Genomic DNA, 18,564 nt, shown 5'->3' with positions numbered 1-18,564 from the left:
TATTTTAGAGAGAAAGAGAGAGAGAGGAGAAGCGGGGGGAGGGGGTGGTAGTCGTGGGGAGGGAGAGGGACAAGCAGAATCTATGCAGAGCACAGAGCCCAACATAGGGCTCAATTCCACCACCCTGAGACTGCAACCAGAGACAAAACCAAGAAGCAGGACACCCAAATGACTGAGCCACCCAGGGATCCCTGGACTTCTGTATTTTTAAAAAGCCCTGAGATCATGGCCTGAGCTGAAGGCAAACGCTTATCCGACTGAGCCACCCAGGTGCCCCCGCTTTTTCTTTTTTAAGAAAAGATTTTTTTTTTAAAGATTTTATTTATTTATTTGTCGGGGGGGCGGGGAGAGAGAGCGAGCACAGGCAGACAGAATGGCAGGTAGAGGCAGAGGGAGAAGCAGACTCCCCGACGAGCAAGGAGCCCGATGTGGGACTCCATCCCAGGACACTGGGATCATGACCCAAGCCGAAGGCAGCCGCTTAAACCAACTGAGCCACCCAGGAGTCCCAAGAAAAGATTTTATTTCAGGATTGAGAACCACTTTGATTAAAGTCTTAAAGACAACAATTAAAAGAATGAAAAACAAATTGCTAATACTGATTGCTCTGGGAACTTCTTAATTATTTTAATTGTTTTTATGGCGGAAAACACAGGAAGAAGGAAGAGAAGGAATCTAACTTGGGACCAGAACAGGATTTCTCAACCTTGGCACCAATGACGTTTGAGACCAGAGGATTCTTTGTTGTGGGACGTTATCCTGTGTCCTGCAGGATGTTTAGCAGTTTCTGAGACCCATTAAAAGCCAACAGCACCCTTCCCAGTCATGACAACCAAAAAATATCTTCAGACCCTGCCAAATGTCCCCTGGAAGGCAAAATTACCCCAAGTTGAGAAGCACCAGACTAGAAGAATAATCCTTTTGTATTAGTCAAACAGTTGCTTTAACTGCAAAGAAAGCTTGAACATTTGGACTGACATCATTGTACACCATGTAAATTAAAGCGTTATTTATTCATTGCTAGGTCCTTAATTAGAATTAAATGTACACATTTTAATTAGAGCATCAGAAGGAAATACATCAGGCTTTTCCTTATGGACACTCCAGGCTTCAAGATTTATGTTCATTATTAGAATAACAAAATGTCGAAGCAATTAGGCCTTTATAAAAAAAAGTTGCAGGACTTCCTGGAAAGTAGCCAGGATCTTGCCACTTTCTTTTAAACTTGAGAAAACACTTTTCTCATACTGAACAAAACAGGGGAGACCCAGCCAAACATAACCCTGGGCTGCAGGCCCAAGTTAATTTCAGTTCAGCAAATATTTAAGCATCTATTACATGTGCTGGGGATAACATCAGTAAAACAAAGACTAGATTTCTTAAATGTTATATAAATAGTTACAGTATAAATACATTTTTAAAAAAGATTTTATTTATTTATTTGACAGGCAGAAATCACAAGTAGGTAGAGAGGCAGTCAGAGAGGACCCTGGGATCACAACCCAAGCCGAAGGCAGAGGTTTAACCCACTGAGCCACCCAGGTGCCCCTAGAAATACATTTTTAAAGAGGAGGTTTTGCTTTCTGTGCTTTACAGGATTATACGGAAAGCTAGTGTCCTGCATTGTCCAAACCTGGACCAACCATAGGGTAGCCTCAAAACACATGTGGTTCTTAAGCCCTTGGAAAATGGTTGGTCTGAATTGAGACGTGCTGTAAATGGAAAACTTGCACTGGATTTCAAATATGTGGTATGAAAAAAAGTAAGGAAAATACCTTATTATACTTTCAAATTATATTTTGAAATAATATTTGGGATGTATTGGTTTAAATAAAATATATTATTAAAATGATTTCCATTTATTTCTTTTTTTTTAATGTGGCTACTAGAAAAATTTTAAATCATACCTGTGGCTTACATCTGTGGCTCTCATTTTATTTGTTATGGACAGTGCCATCCTAAACTCATGACTTTTACACGGCATCATTATTAATAGTAAAAGCATTTTTTAATGTATCTGGATTTTTTTTGTGCTCCCTGCTAAAGATGTGGCTCCACAGAAGTGCTTGGGGCATGGTGAACTGAACTTGACTACAGGTTACTTAAATGCACTTCCTGGCTTGTCTACATGCTGTGTAATCTTAGTGAAGTTACTCGAGCCTCAGTTGCCTCATCTGCAGAATGGGGATAACACCATCTCACATATACATAATCTGCGTACATTCACAATAATCCCACAAGTGCCTCACTGAATCTGTTTCTGAACTTAATTTTCTGCAGCTTTTTAAAAGATTTTATTTATTTGACACGGGGCAGGGTGGGCAGAGAAAGAGAATGAGTGAGGTGGGCAGAGGGAGAGGGAAAAGCAGGCTACCCTGAGAGCAGGGAGCCTGATGTGGCACTCGATCCCAGGACCTGGGGATCAAGACTTGAGCCAAAGGCAGATGCTTAACTGACTGAGCCGTACCGACACCCTTCTGTTTGTGAATTTTAAAAAGAAAAATTTCTTGAAACTCTTTGCTTTAACACTGATCTTTAATTCTTTTCTTCTTTTTTTTTTAAAGTAATCTCTATACCCAAAGGGGGGCTCAAACTCACAACCCAAGATCAAGAGCCACATGCTGTATCAACTGAGCCAGTCAGCTAGGCAGGAGCCCCCATCTTTAATTCTTTACAGTGAGTTGTTCAGTCATAATCACCTTTTGAAGATCCCTGTTGCCTCTGGGGTAATCAACCAATTTTTTTTTATTATAAACATATAATGTATTTTTATCCCCAGGGGTACAGGTCTGTGAATCTCCAGGTTTACACACTTCACAGCACTCACCATAGCACATACCCTCCCCAACGTCCATAACCTCACCCACCTCTCCCAAACCCCCTCCCCTCAACAACCCTCAGTTTGTTTTGTAAGATTGAAGAGCAACGAGTTTTCAACCTACAGAAAGGTTCTTTCTCGAATCTGGCATGGCTGAACCATAGGGTCCCATCCAGGAATCAGGCCAGAGAGGCTTGTCTCTTCATACCCTAAGGACTGCAACTATTCCTTTCAATTGTGTGGTGTGCTTGTCACATGGTATGCAATCAACACATGGTTGCTGCATTAGAAATAGTAGGAAGAGCTTACTAGATTTAGAATTTAGTCCTTTAGCAAGTTATCTATTTGACCGGGTAAAAGAGTTAGACTATTAGCTGGTGGTATTGATAATGGACTATAATGTATTTCCATCCCTGCAATTTTACTGCAACGTATTATATTGAGGTGACAATCATTTCTTTATTCATCCCTTTAGTCACTTAGATACAAAATGTATTTTTATTATAAACATATAATGTATTTTTATCCCCAGGGGTACTGGTCTGTGAATATTTTGCTTTATTGAAAACAAATCTACCAAACAACAGAGGTTATATAAATCATATACTGATAAAAATCCTTAAATTGTTAACTTCACCTTTACCAATGATCTGGTTCTGCTCTTTTTCTCTCTCTTTTTTTAAAGATTTTATTTATTTATTTGACAGAGAGAGAGATCACAAGTAGACAGAGAGAGAGGAGGAAGCAGGCTCCCTGCTGAGCAGAGAGCCTGATGGGCTCAATCCCAGGATCCCAGAATCATGACCTGAGCCAAACGCAGAGGCTTTAACCCACTGAGCCACACAGGCACCCTCTCTTTTTCTATTTTAATTATAGGTTTCAAATTCAAAACTGCTTTCAACTTACACATTTACATATGTAATAATTGCTGGTGAAAACATCAGTTCTGTAGCTTAGTCCCTGTTACATGAATACTTATTTTATATATGCTGTTGACAGCATGGAAATACTCTTGATTGCTGAGAATTTGGAGGGCATGTTCATTCATTCTTTTAACAAGTGGTGTTCGAACATGTACTCTGTGCCAGCACTGTGACAGGTAGCCACTACTTTCATGTTGTCTGTTATTTTATTTTATTTATTTTATCTTGTTTTATTTTATTTTTTAGGGGTGGAGCAGAGGGAAAGAGAGAATCTTAAACAGGTTCTATGCCCAGTGCAGAGCCCAGCTTGGGGCTGGATTTCACAATCCTGAAATTATGACCTGAACTGAAATCCAAAGAGTCAGATGCTTAACTGACTGGGCCACCCAGGAACCTCCCACAAGTTACCTATTTTTAACACTATTTTAGGTCTTCCAACAGACATGTTACTTTAAATCACATCAAGTCAAGAAAATTTGTTTTTCCAGCTTGATTCAAGGACTGAGCATTAGATGTTTGTGGAACCACAGCCTGATGCTCAGGCTGCCCCAAACTGACATATTTTAGCAATTGTATGATGGGGAGGCATGGTGGACAAATGTACATCAAGCATAGCTTGATGACTAAAGCATCCTCCTTATAGTACCAGAAAAACCCAGTGGTACCACTTATTGGCTGTGTTACCCTGGAAAAGATACTTAAGCTCTCGGGGCGCCTGGGTGGCTCAGTGGGTTAAAGCCTCTGCCTTCAGCTCAGTTCATGATCTCAGGGTTCTGGGATCGAGACCCACACCGGGCTCTCTGCTCTGCAGGGAGCCTGCTTCCTCCTCTCTCTCTCTCTCTCTCTGCCTGCCTCTCTGCCTACTTGTGATCTCTATCTGTCAAATAAATAAAAATAAAACCTTTAAAAAAAAAAGATACTTAAGCTCTCTGAGCCTGAGACTGCTCATTTATTAAAGTGGGAACTAATAATAGTACATACCTCATAATATTACTGTGAGGATTAGGTTAGCTGATGTGTGTAAAGCACAGAGATTACTGCTGACATTTACTAATTGCCCAAGAAATGTTAGCTATTAATAGTAATAACACTGATGGTGGTAATAGTTGTAGTGCTTACTTGGGTCCAGGGCATCCTTATTTAGTCGAATTACCTAAAATGCATGGAAGGAACAGAGCTCTTTTTTTTAAATTTTTATTTATTTTTAAAATTTCTTTTCAGTGTTCCAGAATTCATTGTTTATGCACCACACCCAGTGCTCCATGCACTACATGCCCTCCTTAATACCCACCACCAGGCTCACCCAACCTCCCACCCAGGAACAGGGCTTTTGATTGGTTCTTCTTTTCACATTCTGGTTAACAGTGTTAAAAAAATGTTTTAAGATTTCATTGTTTAAAGTATTTTTGAAACATACTAATCCATTTCAAAGATTAAAACGAAATATCCTTTTATATGTGCTGACTTCCTATAGGATTTGGGGGTCTTATAATATCACAGGGACTGTGCCAGAATGTTCACGTAGATACAAAAGTTTCAGAAAACTTGTACTAAGCACAGAGCAAAATTTAAATATTTATTTAGCTAAATGACAAATCCAATCTTATTTCTTTCACCTAAAAGTGTAGTGCTCACAAAATTTTAGTTAATTCAAAGCGCCTGACATTTGGATTCTGTTTTATTGTCTCATTATAACTGATGGTGTTTAACTGTGTAGAAAATACATTTATCAGATCTAAAAATTGTTAATTGGTAAAACAAAGATTGTTTCTATTGAATTAAATACTTTCATATTATATCTCTCTTTTTTTAAAGATTGTATTTATTTGGGAAAGAGAGAGAATGAGAGAGAGGATGGGGGGAGGGTCAGAGGGAAATACAGACTCTCCACTGAGCAGGGAACCCGATGTGGGACTTGATCCTGGGACTCCAGGATCATGACCTGAGCCAAAGGCAGTCACTTAACCAACTGAGCCACCCAGGCACCCTTAGGTTATATTTCTAAAAAAATTTTTTTTCTGAAATTTTACTCACGATCGCCACAGGGTCATTGCTACGGGTTGCAGCCAGGCTGAACTTCTTTACATGAGTGTTGGTTTCCAGAGCTTTTGCAAATTCCTTCAGGGTTGGAATTGGAATGTTCTAAAATGAAGAAGACACAGAAAGTTGATAAACCGTTCTGTAGTCCCAGCTACCCCAAGTCAAGGACCCACAGCTTTTAAATACCTTATGGGTTTAGATAGCTAAATCCTTTCTAAAAGACTCATTAACCATCTTCCAGCCACCGAGCCTTTCTGGCCAGTAGCACCACTTAGTGTCTAATAAGGGAATCTAACACAATAAGACATTCTAGCATCACCTTTCTGTTCACTTTAGCCAAGAAATTATGCACATACCCAACTTCCCTCCTTTTCTCTTTCATTCTCTATATTCTAGCCAGACTGACCTACTTGCCAATCTTTAAACATATCATGCTCTTTCTCTCCTCCACACCCTCAGGTATGCTTTTCCCCTCACCTGGAAATTCTATTGTCCTTTTCTTTGATTAATTCCTAGCTGAAATATCACCTCCTTTGTTTATTGACTCCCCTAGGCAAGATGAAAAAATTCCTCACCTGCAATTCCATAACACTTGGGGGTTTACCACATCACGTTGTAGCTAATTATTTACTGTTCTTCTCCTAATATAAGACTTTCAGAATAAAGACCAAATGATTCCTACTCCCTCTTCCACAGCACTCAGCACGGTCCTGACCACTGGGAGGGAGGCAACATGGGGTGCACTAGAGGTTGACATGAGTCCTGGATGCCTACAGATTAGCTTTGTGGCCGTGAGCAACTTAACCCCTTTAAGTGGCATTGAGGATTAAATGAGATGCAGTAGTCTCCCCTTATCCACGGGGGATGTGTTCCAAGACCCCCATCGATGCCTGCAAACACGGATAGTACTGAACAATATATATATTTTAGTTTTTTTTCTATACATACATACATACGATAGAGTTCAATTTATAAGTTAGGCACAGTAAGAGATTGACAACAGTAACCAATAAGAGAATAACTATAAAAATATATTATAATAAAAGTTACATGACTGTGGTCTCTCTCTCTCAAAATATAGCTATACTCACTCTTCTTCTTGTGATGTGAGATGATAAAATGCCCATGTGATGAGGTGAGGTGAGGTGAGGTGAGGTGAGGTGAGGTGAGGTGAGGTGAATGACATAAGCACTGTGATATAAGGTTAGGCTACTCCTGATCTTCCGACAGTACGTCAGGAGGATCACCTACTTCTGCACTGTGGTTGACTGAGGGTAACTGAAATCATGAAAAGCAAAACCACAAACAAGGAACTACTGTAATGAATTTCAAGTATTTAGCAAAAGGTATGGCACAAAGTGAGCACTCAATGTAAGCCAATTATTATTAAATGGCAGATGTTGGCCCAAAAGGAAGGAACAAAATATAGGCAATGTTCTCCCTCTCTCTCCCTCTATCTATCCACTTATCTATCTCTCACACACCCTTCTTTCCCTTTTCTTCGAGAGTGAAGTGACTAATTACCAAAGAGAATAAAGCAGAAGTAACAATGGTAACTTCAGGGAATAGGCCATAAAAGTCACTGTGGCTTCCTGTTTGTTCTTTTTTTTCTCTTTGACCGCTTGCACTGAGGGAAGCACATTGTCATGACACGAGGACACTGAGACAGCTCTATGGAGAGACCCATGCATGTGGTGAGAAAAGGAGGCCTCCTGCCAACAACCGGATGAATGTGCCATCTTGAAAGTGGATCCTTCCACCCCAGTCAAGCCTTCAGATGATTACAGCCCCTGATGACAGCTTTACTAACAGCCTCACTTGAGACCCCGAGCCACAACTACCCAGCTAAGTCCAGATTCCTGACACTCAAGAACTGTGTGAAATAATAAATGTTTGTTGTTTTAAGCCTCCAGGTTTTAGAGTAATTTACTACCCAGCAGTAGATAACCAATATTATATGTTTAACACAAATACCATAGAATTTGTGTCATAGTATGATTCTTTCTGAAGAATTCCAGAAATCACTTTTTAAAAATTTCTTCTTTGCAACAGGATATCTTGTCTCATAATTGGGGACTACAAGGGATTGGAACCAGGTGTGAAAGTGGGCAATCGGCCATCGCTGTTAAATTTTCTAACTTCATGATACATCAAGTGACTGACAATAACCATAATGAAATACCTTAATGTTGTTGAGGTTGACTTCTTGCAGGCTGGGGTCATTGGCTTTCATCTGCTGCAGACTCACTTCCACATTGGTAGGATTGGGTGGTTCCTCAAATATTGGCTTGACCTTCTCACCTTTGACCACATCTAACACATAAATTTTAATTTAATTTTATTTTTGTTCTTTTTTTAAAACAAATTTTAATTTTAAAAAGAAAATGTAGGGGCTCTCCTGCCAAAATCAGAGATGACTTCCCCCCAAACGCACTTTCCTTCCTATGCTCAGATTCCAATAATACTCTAATATCAATGACAGTACAGCTTATTCTCAACAAAGCAAGCATAGGAATGGTATGGTTCAGAGTTACAGTTTCAAAGGGGCAGTTATTGCTGCTGTATATGGACCACTTTCAGACTATAATAATCAAGCCACAGGATCTGAGATACAAAAAAGAAATAGAGTCTTTTCATTTGGAAAACCATACTGTTCTTCTGGAATATTTTAAAAAAATATTTATTTACTTACTTATTCTTTTTAAGTAGGGTCCATGCCCAACATGGGGTTCAAACTCATAACCCCAAGGTCAAGAGTCAGCCCTCTGGTCTCTTGACTATCCCTACCCTTCTCGGATACCCATTTTGGAGCTTTAATTTTGACAAAGATATGGAAAGAGAAAGGGATAGAAAGGCAAAAGGGAACAATTCTCAAAAGCAGTTAACAGAAAATGTTTGTAGCATATGTCAAACATACACAGTGTTAATATCTCAATAGACACAGAGCTCCTACAAATCATGGACAAGTCAATTAGCAATGAACAAATAATATGATCAGAAGAGTCTTTGCCACTCAACCAAAAATATAAAAAGTCATTAAACTGTGAAATAAAAAAATGAAATACCTTTTAAGTAGCAAAAAAAAAAAAGGTGAAAAGAGATAACATGTGCCATTGGCAGCAGTGTGGAGGGAAACACATTGTCTTATGTTGTTGGTGAGAAGGTAAACGGATGCAAACTTTCTGGGAGAGTCATTTGGCCTCACCTATCAAAATGGAAAATGTCGGTACTCTATGACCCAGTAATTATGTATCTAGAGGTCTAATCTACAGAAAAAACAGCATGGACACATAAAGACATATATCAGGGTTGTTCACTGACCTGTTGCTTATGATAGCAAAACATTATAAACAAAATTTCACCAATGTGAAAATGGCTAAATAACTCACAGTATATCACATAATAAGGTGCTGCCTATTCATTAAAAGAATATGGCAAACCTACACGTACCGATAAAAGAAGAGAACCACAGTTTGAAAAAAAGTTAATGTAAAAGGAAATACATACAAGTATAACAAAATACGTACAAGATCCATATGAGGAAAACAATATACCTTTATTGAAAACAATAAAAGAGAATGAAATGGAGAGATACTGGGAGACACTCAATATTGTCAAGATGTCAGTTCTTCTCAACTTGAGCTATAGATTTAATGCAATTGCAGTCAAAATCCCAGCAAGTTCTTTGAACAAACTACTTTTAAAGTTTATATGGAGAGGCAAAAGACCCAAAACAACCAACACAATACTGAAAATGAAAAACAAAGTTAGAGGAATGACACCACCAGACTTTAAGACTTACTATAAAGCTACAGTAATCAAGACAGTGTGTCAAGACAAGTAGTGAAAGACTAGACAAATAGATCAATGGAACAGAAGAGAGAGCCAAGAAATAGAGCCACATAAATACAGTCAACTCATTTTTGACAAAGGAGCAAAGGCAATGCAATGGAGAAAAGATGGTCTTTACAACAAATGGTGCTAACGAGACATACCACAAAAAAAAAAAAAAAAAGAATCTAGAGATAGACCTTATACTGTTCATAAAAACTAACTCAGAATGTATCACCTAAATGTAAAATGCAAAACTCCTAGAAGATAACAGAACTAGAAGATATAGAACTCCTAGAAGATAACCCAGGAGAAAATCTAGATAATCTAGGGTTTAGCAATGACTCTTCAGATACAACACCAAAGGCTTGGTCCATGAAAAGAAAGAATTGAAAAGCTGGACTTCACTAAAATTAATACAGATCTAATAAAGGATTGTTATCCAAAATATACAAAGAACTCTTAAAACTCAACAATAGGACAACAATCTGGGTAAAAATTGGGCCAAAGACCTTAATAGACACCTGAAAAAAGAAGATATACAGATGGCAAGCAAGCATATGAAAAGATGCTCCACATAATATGTCATTGGAGAAGTGCACATTGAAATCACGAGATATTACTACCCACTTAGAATAACCTCAATCTGGAACACTGATAAAACCGAATGCCAGCTAAGAGTGGGGCAACAGAAACCCTCATTCTTTGCTAGTGAAAATGCAAAATGTTATAACCACTATGGAAGATAGTGGTGGCTTCTTACAAAACTAAACATGCTGTTACCATTTGATCTAGCAATCATGCTCCTTGGTGTTTACCCAAAGGAGTTGAAAGCTTATATACACACACAAAATCCATACATGGATGTTTATAGAAACTTTATTCATAATTGCCAAGACTTGGAAGCAGCCATGATATCCTTCAGTAAGTGAATGGATAAACACTTCCTTACAATAGGGTATTATGCAGTGCTAAAAAGAAATGAGCTATCAAGCCTGAAAAGGCATGGGGGAAATTTAAATGTATATTACTATGTGAAAGAAGCCAATCTGAAAGGGCTACACATTGTATGCTTCTGACCATATGGCGGTCTAGGAAAGGCAAAACTATAGAATAAGAAGATGAGTGGTCATCAGGAGCTAGGGGGGAGAAAGATGAATAGGTGAGCAGAGGAGATTTTTAAGATGGTGAAACTACTCTGCATTATACTATAATGGTGGACACATGTCACTAGACATTTGTCCAAACCCCAAGAGTGAACCCAAATGTAAACAATGGACTTCGGGTGGTAAAGATGTGTCAAGGTAGGTTCACCAAGTGTAATATACGTACCACTCTGATGGGGGACGTTGATACTGGGGGAGTCTGTGCATGAATTGGGGGCAAGGAGTATATGGGAAATCTTTGTGCCTTCTGCTCACTTTTGCTGTGTACCTAATATTTCCCTAAAAAATAGTCTTAAAAAGACTTAATGATATGTATATGCACAAAAGCCCAGAAGACGATGCATCAGACTTTTAATAGCCAAGGTGCTGTCAGAATGTTACACGTTGATATCCAAGTTTAAAAGGATAAACATTTTCATCTGCACATATTAAAAGCTAAAAAGAAAAAAAATAAAAGTAACATTGCTTATGGTCTGGATAAATAGCCCAGTATAAATGATGGTTTGTAAACATGCTGCTCAGACTAGAAAGTACCTGCTCAAACTCCTTCAAAGAGAATAAAATACAATTAATCTAAGAAGAGCTGTGATCATCTGTAAGTTTTTATAGCACCTGGATCATGCTGGAGCAAAATTACCTGATTATTGGTCCATCCTAACCCTGGATAGGTAAGTTCTTTTGGGCAGAGGCCATTTTTTATCTTTGTACCTAAGCCTAGAACCTTCCTGACACATGGTAGGTATTCAGTAGATGACTAATGAATGAGTCAGTGAGAGAATCTAATAAACTGCATACTTCTCCAGTGACTGACTCTTGGCGAACTGACAGAATCCACCTGCAGAGTCTACAGGGTGGAAATCTGGATTCAACACGCAGCCCAGTCAATAGGCCTCCCTCTTACCAACAATCTCTTGGAGCTCCCAAGTTTCACAGACCATGGACTCCACATCAACTTACTTCTCACAGGCACTTTGCCACCTTTAGCACTGGTCACTTCTTCATCAAACTTTGGATTGTTGAGTAAATTGTGTACCCCGAGAACAGCTAGAAACAAAGATAATCAGTATATGTATCATAAACTTGGGAAGGCATGGTAGGATGCCCACAATGTTAACTTGCCCCTTGAATATCAACTCTTCATACTATAAAGTAAGTCTCCGGAACCCCCTTGCCTTGCACAGTGTGTGGGACACATGTAGTGTTCAATAAGCTTCATATTTTAAAAAATCCCCTTCCAACCCTTCTCCATTGCCACTAGCAATCTTCACATGTCTTTCTGTGGCTATACAGGGAGAGTCATCTGCAGGGCAGTGGTCTAGTTATGCCCTCAAGTTACTGAAAACTTGCTTAGACCTCCTAGTTAAGTAGACTCAACCTTTCTGTTTTCTCGTCTATAAAATGTGAGTGTGGGACTGAGTCTAAGGGTATTATAGGATCTAACATTATACGGATTACAGCAAATGGCAGAAAGATCATGGACCTCTTTCAGGGAAAGCCACCCCAATCTCTCAGTACCAACAGCAGTTGTTTTCTCCAGTTTAGAGCACTGTGGGATGGGAAAGAAAAGAGATGTCAGCAGTAAAAGGTCTGATAAGCATATCGAGATTTTGCATCTCCTGTATTACAGGGAGCTTACACCAGGAGGCAGCAAAGGATGCAAGAAGCAGCACCCGGCCAGAATGTGCTCCAGGCAGGCTGAAAGGCAACCATCGCCTTTGATAATGAAATTATACAAAAGAGACTGGCAGCCTGGAGAAGGATCCCAGAGCAGGTAATGTGTCAGCAGGAGGCAGAGGAATATCTCAGAGCTCCTCAACTGTACTGTAATCTACACATCAGGAGAGGGGATGCAGCCAGCAGCAGCCCAGTAAAGGGCAAATGTTTAGAGCCAGCAAGTCTAGGGTTCAGGGCGGCACTCAGGAGCAGTCAGCCAGAGCTGGAATCCTGGTTCTGTCCCATAATACCTGTGTGACTTGGGAAGTTCTAAATGCCTCTGAGCATGCTTCATCACCGGTAAGGTAGGGAAAATAATTATACTTTAAGTGTTACAAAGGGGAAATCACTTCTCATGCCTCAGACACTGTTCTGAGCACTTTACAAGTTCTTGTTAAATAAATAAGAATTTGTCACTATGGATCTGGCACTGCCTAGAGAGGAGACACCCTATTTAATAAACACAGGCCACAGATCATCCAAATATATCTTGCTTTGGCCCTATACTCACTAAGCAACTCCTAATTATAATTTGGCTTCCACTGCCAACTTTTAACTTTTGTTTCATCCGTTCCCTGTGAATCTGGCTAGTAGATTAGCCCCAAACCGACGGCTCCTCTGTGCACTGACAAGACGGACTCCCTAGACCGTCAGAATTGTGACCATGCTGAGCTCCAGCTGCTGCAGGAAGGGCTGTCTTGGAAGTCAGCTGCTGCTCCCTTGGTGACTGTCTTTCTGCTCTCTACTGGCCAGAACAACATGCACAGGGTACTGGCACTCTTTCTTACCTAAACCTCACTGGCTGTCATGTCAGTCCATTCACTCATGGGGCTGCTCTCAACCTTCCAGAAAGATCCACCTAGAGAAGATGCTGTCACCCACCCCCCAGGTGGGCTTTCTCCTGAGTTCTAAGGGAGTATCTGATGAGGGAGTGAGGGTAAGCAGAGAGGAACAAGACAGTTTTCTATCTGGAGTATTCCCCTGGTTTTATTGTATGAATTTTAGAATCTAGACTCTTCCAGATGACTGCTATTTTTCTCTTTCTCCTTTCTTAAGCATTTCCTGGGAATTCAAGTCCAGCCCTGCCATTCTCCCTTTGGGGAATTCTAGTAGAAACCATGATACAACCCTTGAGAGGAGCAGTAACCATGACAGGATCTCTCCACAGCAACCACAGGGCTCAGAAGAAAGGTCACTGCAAAGTGCCCTCTTAACTGTGTGATGCAGGTGCTTCAATCCTGCCATGATTTTTTTCTTTCTTTCTTTCTTATTTTATTTTATTTTATTTATTTATCTGACACAGAGAGGCACAGCAAGAGAGGGAACACAGCAGGGGGAGTGGGAGAGGGAGAAGCAGGCTTCCCACTGAGCAGGGAGCCTGATCAAGGCTGATCGATCCCAGGCCCTGGGCTCATGACCTGAGCCGAAGGCAGACACTTAATGACTGAGCCACCCAGGTGCCCCATCCTGCAGTGATTTCTGAGAGAGGTTCAAATATGTGAATTTGTATTGACCACTGACATCATCACAGTAGGAATGAAGATGCAGTTGAGATAGGAGGCATGCTATTAGAATAAGGCATAGCTGGTTCTCCTGGGAGGGAGGATGGATTATTATTACAAATGTCTTTCCGTGGAATAAAGATGTGAGGATTCTTGCTAAGGCTCATGGACTGTTTTTTATTTATTATTTTTTAAAGGTTTTTTTCCTTGGGGCACCTGGGTGGCTCAGTGGGTTAAGCCTCTGCCTTCGGCTCAGGTCATGATCCCAGGGTCCTGGGATCGAGCCCCTCATCGGTCTCTCTGCTCAGCGGGAAACCTGCTTCCTCCTCTCTCTACCTGCCTCTCTGCCTATTTGTGATCTCTGTCAAATAAATAAATAAATAAAATCTTTTAAAAAAGGGGGGGGGGGTTCTTTCTTTCTGTCTTTTTTTTTTTTTTTTTTCAGAGAAAGAGAGCACAAGTGGGAGGAGTAGAGGGAGATGGAGAGAGAATCTCAAGCAGACTCCACACTGAGGATAGAGCCCAACGCAGGCTTGGTCCCACGACCCTGAGATCAGGACCTGAGCCAGAATCCAGAGTTGGGCACTTTACCAACTGTTCCACCCAGGCACCCAAGTATGGGCTATTTTTAAAGCACCTTAACCTCTAGTGACCTAATGACCCTAATAATCTAAATTTACATCCCACTTGGAAAAAAACACATCCCATGAATGCATAAATATGCTGGTAGATGCATGGGATCTTTTCCCAACGATATAGTAGAAATGGGAGAGGACTTAATTAGAGTGAGAAACTTACTTTCATGACATATTCTTTTGTCGTTGTTGCTATGTTCCAATAAAAGTTTATTTACAAGCCCAGGAGGCAGGTCACAGTTTGCGGACCCCTAATCTACTGCCATCTTGTCTACCCATTCTTTGTCTACCAGGTCTAGCACCATCTTGTCTATCCATTCTTTTATACCATGTGTGTTTTGTCTCTCTGCATGTGTAACTAATTCAAATAATAACACCAATTATTATTTTGCTGCTACTGTTTAGAAAGCTAGACAAAGATGAGCAGATCAGGCTGAATGTGGCTTTCATTACTGTGTGGGTGTGATGGTAAATAACTCCTGCTCTGTGGTTAGGCTAACAGCCCTCTTCGTGGCAATTAAAATGGAACAGCGACTGTGGGGAAGAGCAAGAACTTCACGGATGCTTCGTGATGATAAAATATGATAAAATGCCAAATGTGAAAGCTTCTTAGAGGAAGGGTTATTATTTCATTGTTTAAGTTTGCAACACTCCTTTAGATTCCTTCTTTTTGATTTCTCTAACTCCTGAATTTTGTAGGAAGGGTATTATTAGGGCATTTTATAGCTGAGATAGGAATTTACATTTTATAGCTGAGATACAGCAAAGTAAGATTTGCTTAGAGAGGTGAAGTCACTTCCGTCAAGTCTTATGGCTACATACAAGCCGAAGTCACCTGGTATTGCAATACTGATGAGTAGTTATTAAGAAGCTCAGAGGCTGCTGCTAGTGTGTGCCTAAAGGTCCAGAGCCAGCCAGAGAAGTGTCCCAGAGCTGAGGACTAACCTGCAAGATCGTAGAGTTCGGTGTCGGAGGCACTGGCCAAAGCTTCTTCCAGTTCTGGGTCAAGGGTCACTTTTTCTTCTTTACGAGTTTCTATGGGCTTTTCTTTGGGGATGAAGACTCTCCCTTTAAATCAGAAGGAAAACAAAAACCATTGTGTGCTGCTGCCCAAGGCAGGGTAAGAGGACTGACAAGACAATGCCGCTCTGCGAGCCACTGAGAGCCAAACCATTAAGCCCATTGCACACCCAACTGGGATTCCTTCAATGCTAGGATGATGTCAGTATCATTAATCCACCATTAGAGGGAGGGAACGTCAGAGGAGGAATCCTGCATTCTGCAACACAGAGATCTGAGGAGACTACGGTCCTTAAACGTAGAAGGAAACAGTGGTTTCCACCTCTCTACTATGGATCGCCAGCATTGCCCTTAGACCTGGGCAAGAGAGGCCCTGCCATGGGCCCCATGCTTTATAGGGCCCACTCTGGTCCTCCTCTCCTGCAATATCCCTCCTCTCCACAACAAGGGAGAAGTCATGGGGCCAAAGGGACATTCCCACCGAGAATCCCACCTGCTAGGCCCCACTCCAGGCACCTGGGACCCTGGAATTCCCTGCTCAAAGACCCCTGAACTTGCTTCCAGGGCCTGTATGCATCCCTTCCCCGTGTCCATCCTCCCAAAGGCATGTCACATTGCTGGAGTGGGCACCCCCAGGCCAAGGGGAGGTTATTTGTGGGTGATATGGTTGAAGCTTCGATCTGTAGGCTGGGTGTCAAATATGTGTGAGGCTCTAGCACTGTAGGACAGACCCATATGCTTACATGGAACTTTTGGAAGCCCAAGAATCCTGGGCTTCTAGGTGTATTTGTAACAGGATAGAACATATTTTAACAGTTTACTAGTTTTTAAACATTTATTAAAAATGGCACATGGGCTTCTATTCATATTCTTCCCTTGGATCCTGCAAATACTGGAGGCAGAGTCACCCACACAGCCCCAGGGGTTCCTGAGGGACAAACTAGAGCTCTCTGAGTTTTTCTTGCTAGAGTGAGATTGTAGACAACTAGGATGCTCTATCTGGGGTCACTTGGAGTAGCGTAGTGACCCGGGGATACAGCTACCTCTCCAGACATACTGAAGGAAGTCAGATATAAAAGGAGAACTCAGGGTTGACGTGTTTAAAAGTTGCAGAGGTCTGTGAACAGCAAGGTACAATGTGCTTCCCACATGGGGACACCCTGCCTTCACCTCCCACTTCATCCTCACAGTCAGATTCCATTTGTTTTGCCCCTGACTCACTTCTGAATATGCTGACATCTATGCCCTACCTCCTCAGCCCCAACCTCTGAAGATCACATCGCTGGGAAGATGGCATATTACCTGCTCCTAACTTTCAGCCAGCTCAATGTACCCACATCCCACGTGTACAATGACTCATAAGGGGAAACCTAGGACATCCCAGAGTTGCCATAGCAATACTCCAGACCTGCTTACACTCTTTCCCAATTTCTGCCAGCTTTTCACTCTTCATTTCTTTTCTGGAGCTGCTCTTACTTCTTGGCATGATCTTTGAAATTGGTCTCCTCCAGTTTGATCTTTGGAGTTCCCTATAGACTCACCCTTCCACTGCCTTCTCTTTGTTATCTTGGGTAGAACACAGAGCTGGGTCCCGGTTCAGCCAATGGAGACCAACACTGTTCTCAGATCTCTCTGGCTGGCCAGCCCTCCCCACTTCCACTGGAAAGGTAAAAGTCAAACCCAAAGTCAGTAACTCTCCTTCATAAATCCTCTCCAACAGCTGTCCCTGGTTGCAGGGGCTGCTGACTTCTTGATAGTTGACCAGATCTTCAAACGGCTGGACATGACATCAGGGATCAGGCAGCACTGGGCACCTTAGGGAAACACCACTGCTTGTGGTCAGACTGTATCCTGGCCACAATGCCTCCTCCACTGACCATCACCCTGCTTCCTGCCTCCCCATCATGTAAACTGCCACCTTTCCCAGAAAGAAAGAAAATACACTGGAGCTTAATGAAAAATACAAGGAGAATGGCCAGAAGATAGAAAATGGAAAAGAAAATAACCAATCAATAACATTTCAGACACTGGGGTTTATCCCAGACTTCTTTTTCAGAGTATCTGCAGCCTGAAGTATTTTCTTTGTGGCTCCAATGACTTTGGTTCCAAAGTTACCGAGATGTCTACATTCCACCTCTCCGTGAGTGTTCAGGATTACCCTCAACACCATGTGCACAGGGGGCCTACAGCTCTTGAACTTTAGGACAACTGCTGCTGCACATCCATTCCTAGGGGGGGTTGGTGGGCAACCAAACAACAAGTTCTAAGTGAATAAAGCTACTGCAGAGAGTGAAACGTGGCCCAGGCACCTGAGGGCTTAGTGCACACGGCGTTCAGAGCTGAGGTTGCATACCCCTCCCCTGAGACCTTTACCATAGCTTCCACTGCCTCCAGATCACCCGCTGGTCCTTCTGGTGGTGGTGGTGGCAGGGGGGTGTCCTGCATGTTCTACTCTATTCCCTCTGTTCTGTTTGGAAAACTCACTCTCTGAGCGTTTTGCCCAACAGTGTTGCTTTCCAACCTTCTCCTAAGCTACGCCGGGCAACTGTGCACTCCTGTTGTCTCCCCATTTACTACTCAGACTGCCCTGCATTCCCAACTCCCCTGTCACCTGCAGATTAATCTGGATCAAGAGATAATTTACCGTGACTATTCCTCAGACCTCAACTCCGAGAAGAAGAGACAAAGCTTTCCCCTTATTATTGTCACTACCCTAATACTGGATGTTTGTTGGGATTTTATTGAAGATTTGACAATGTAACTTTTCTTTCACAATGAACTCAGTCCAACAGCAGTCACACTGCCATAGAGACAGCTCCACATTTCTATGACAATCCTTAGTTATCTGCCCAATATTTCACTGTTCAACATCACTTTCTTAATAAATTGACACGATCAGTGGTGCACGATCCATCA

General features: G+C 41.5%; 1 protein-coding gene across 1 annotated transcript in view; it reads right to left on the bottom strand.

Annotated features, from left to right (window-relative positions):
• The window catches only part of TMOD2 (tropomodulin 2), a 49,182-nt gene that overhangs the window by 12,550 nt on the left and 18,068 nt on the right, over positions 1-18,564 (bottom strand). Inside the window, exons 4-7 of the mRNA XM_046008786.1 lie at positions 15,574-15,696; positions 11,736-11,822; positions 7,964-8,094; positions 5,776-5,883 (exon numbers count right to left, since the gene is read on the bottom strand). Coding sequence (XP_045864742.1) covers positions 5,776-5,883; positions 7,964-8,094; positions 11,736-11,822; positions 15,574-15,696 — 449 coding nt within the window. The remainder of the gene's footprint in view (positions 1-5,775; positions 5,884-7,963; positions 8,095-11,735; positions 11,823-15,573; positions 15,697-18,564) is intronic.

Source organism: Meles meles, chromosome 6, assembly GCF_922984935.1.
Source record: "Meles meles chromosome 6, mMelMel3.1 paternal haplotype, whole genome shotgun sequence".
Taxonomy (NCBI): Eukaryota; Metazoa; Chordata; class Mammalia; order Carnivora; family Mustelidae; genus Meles; species Meles meles.
This window is presented reverse-complemented; position numbering and strand designations above follow the sequence as displayed.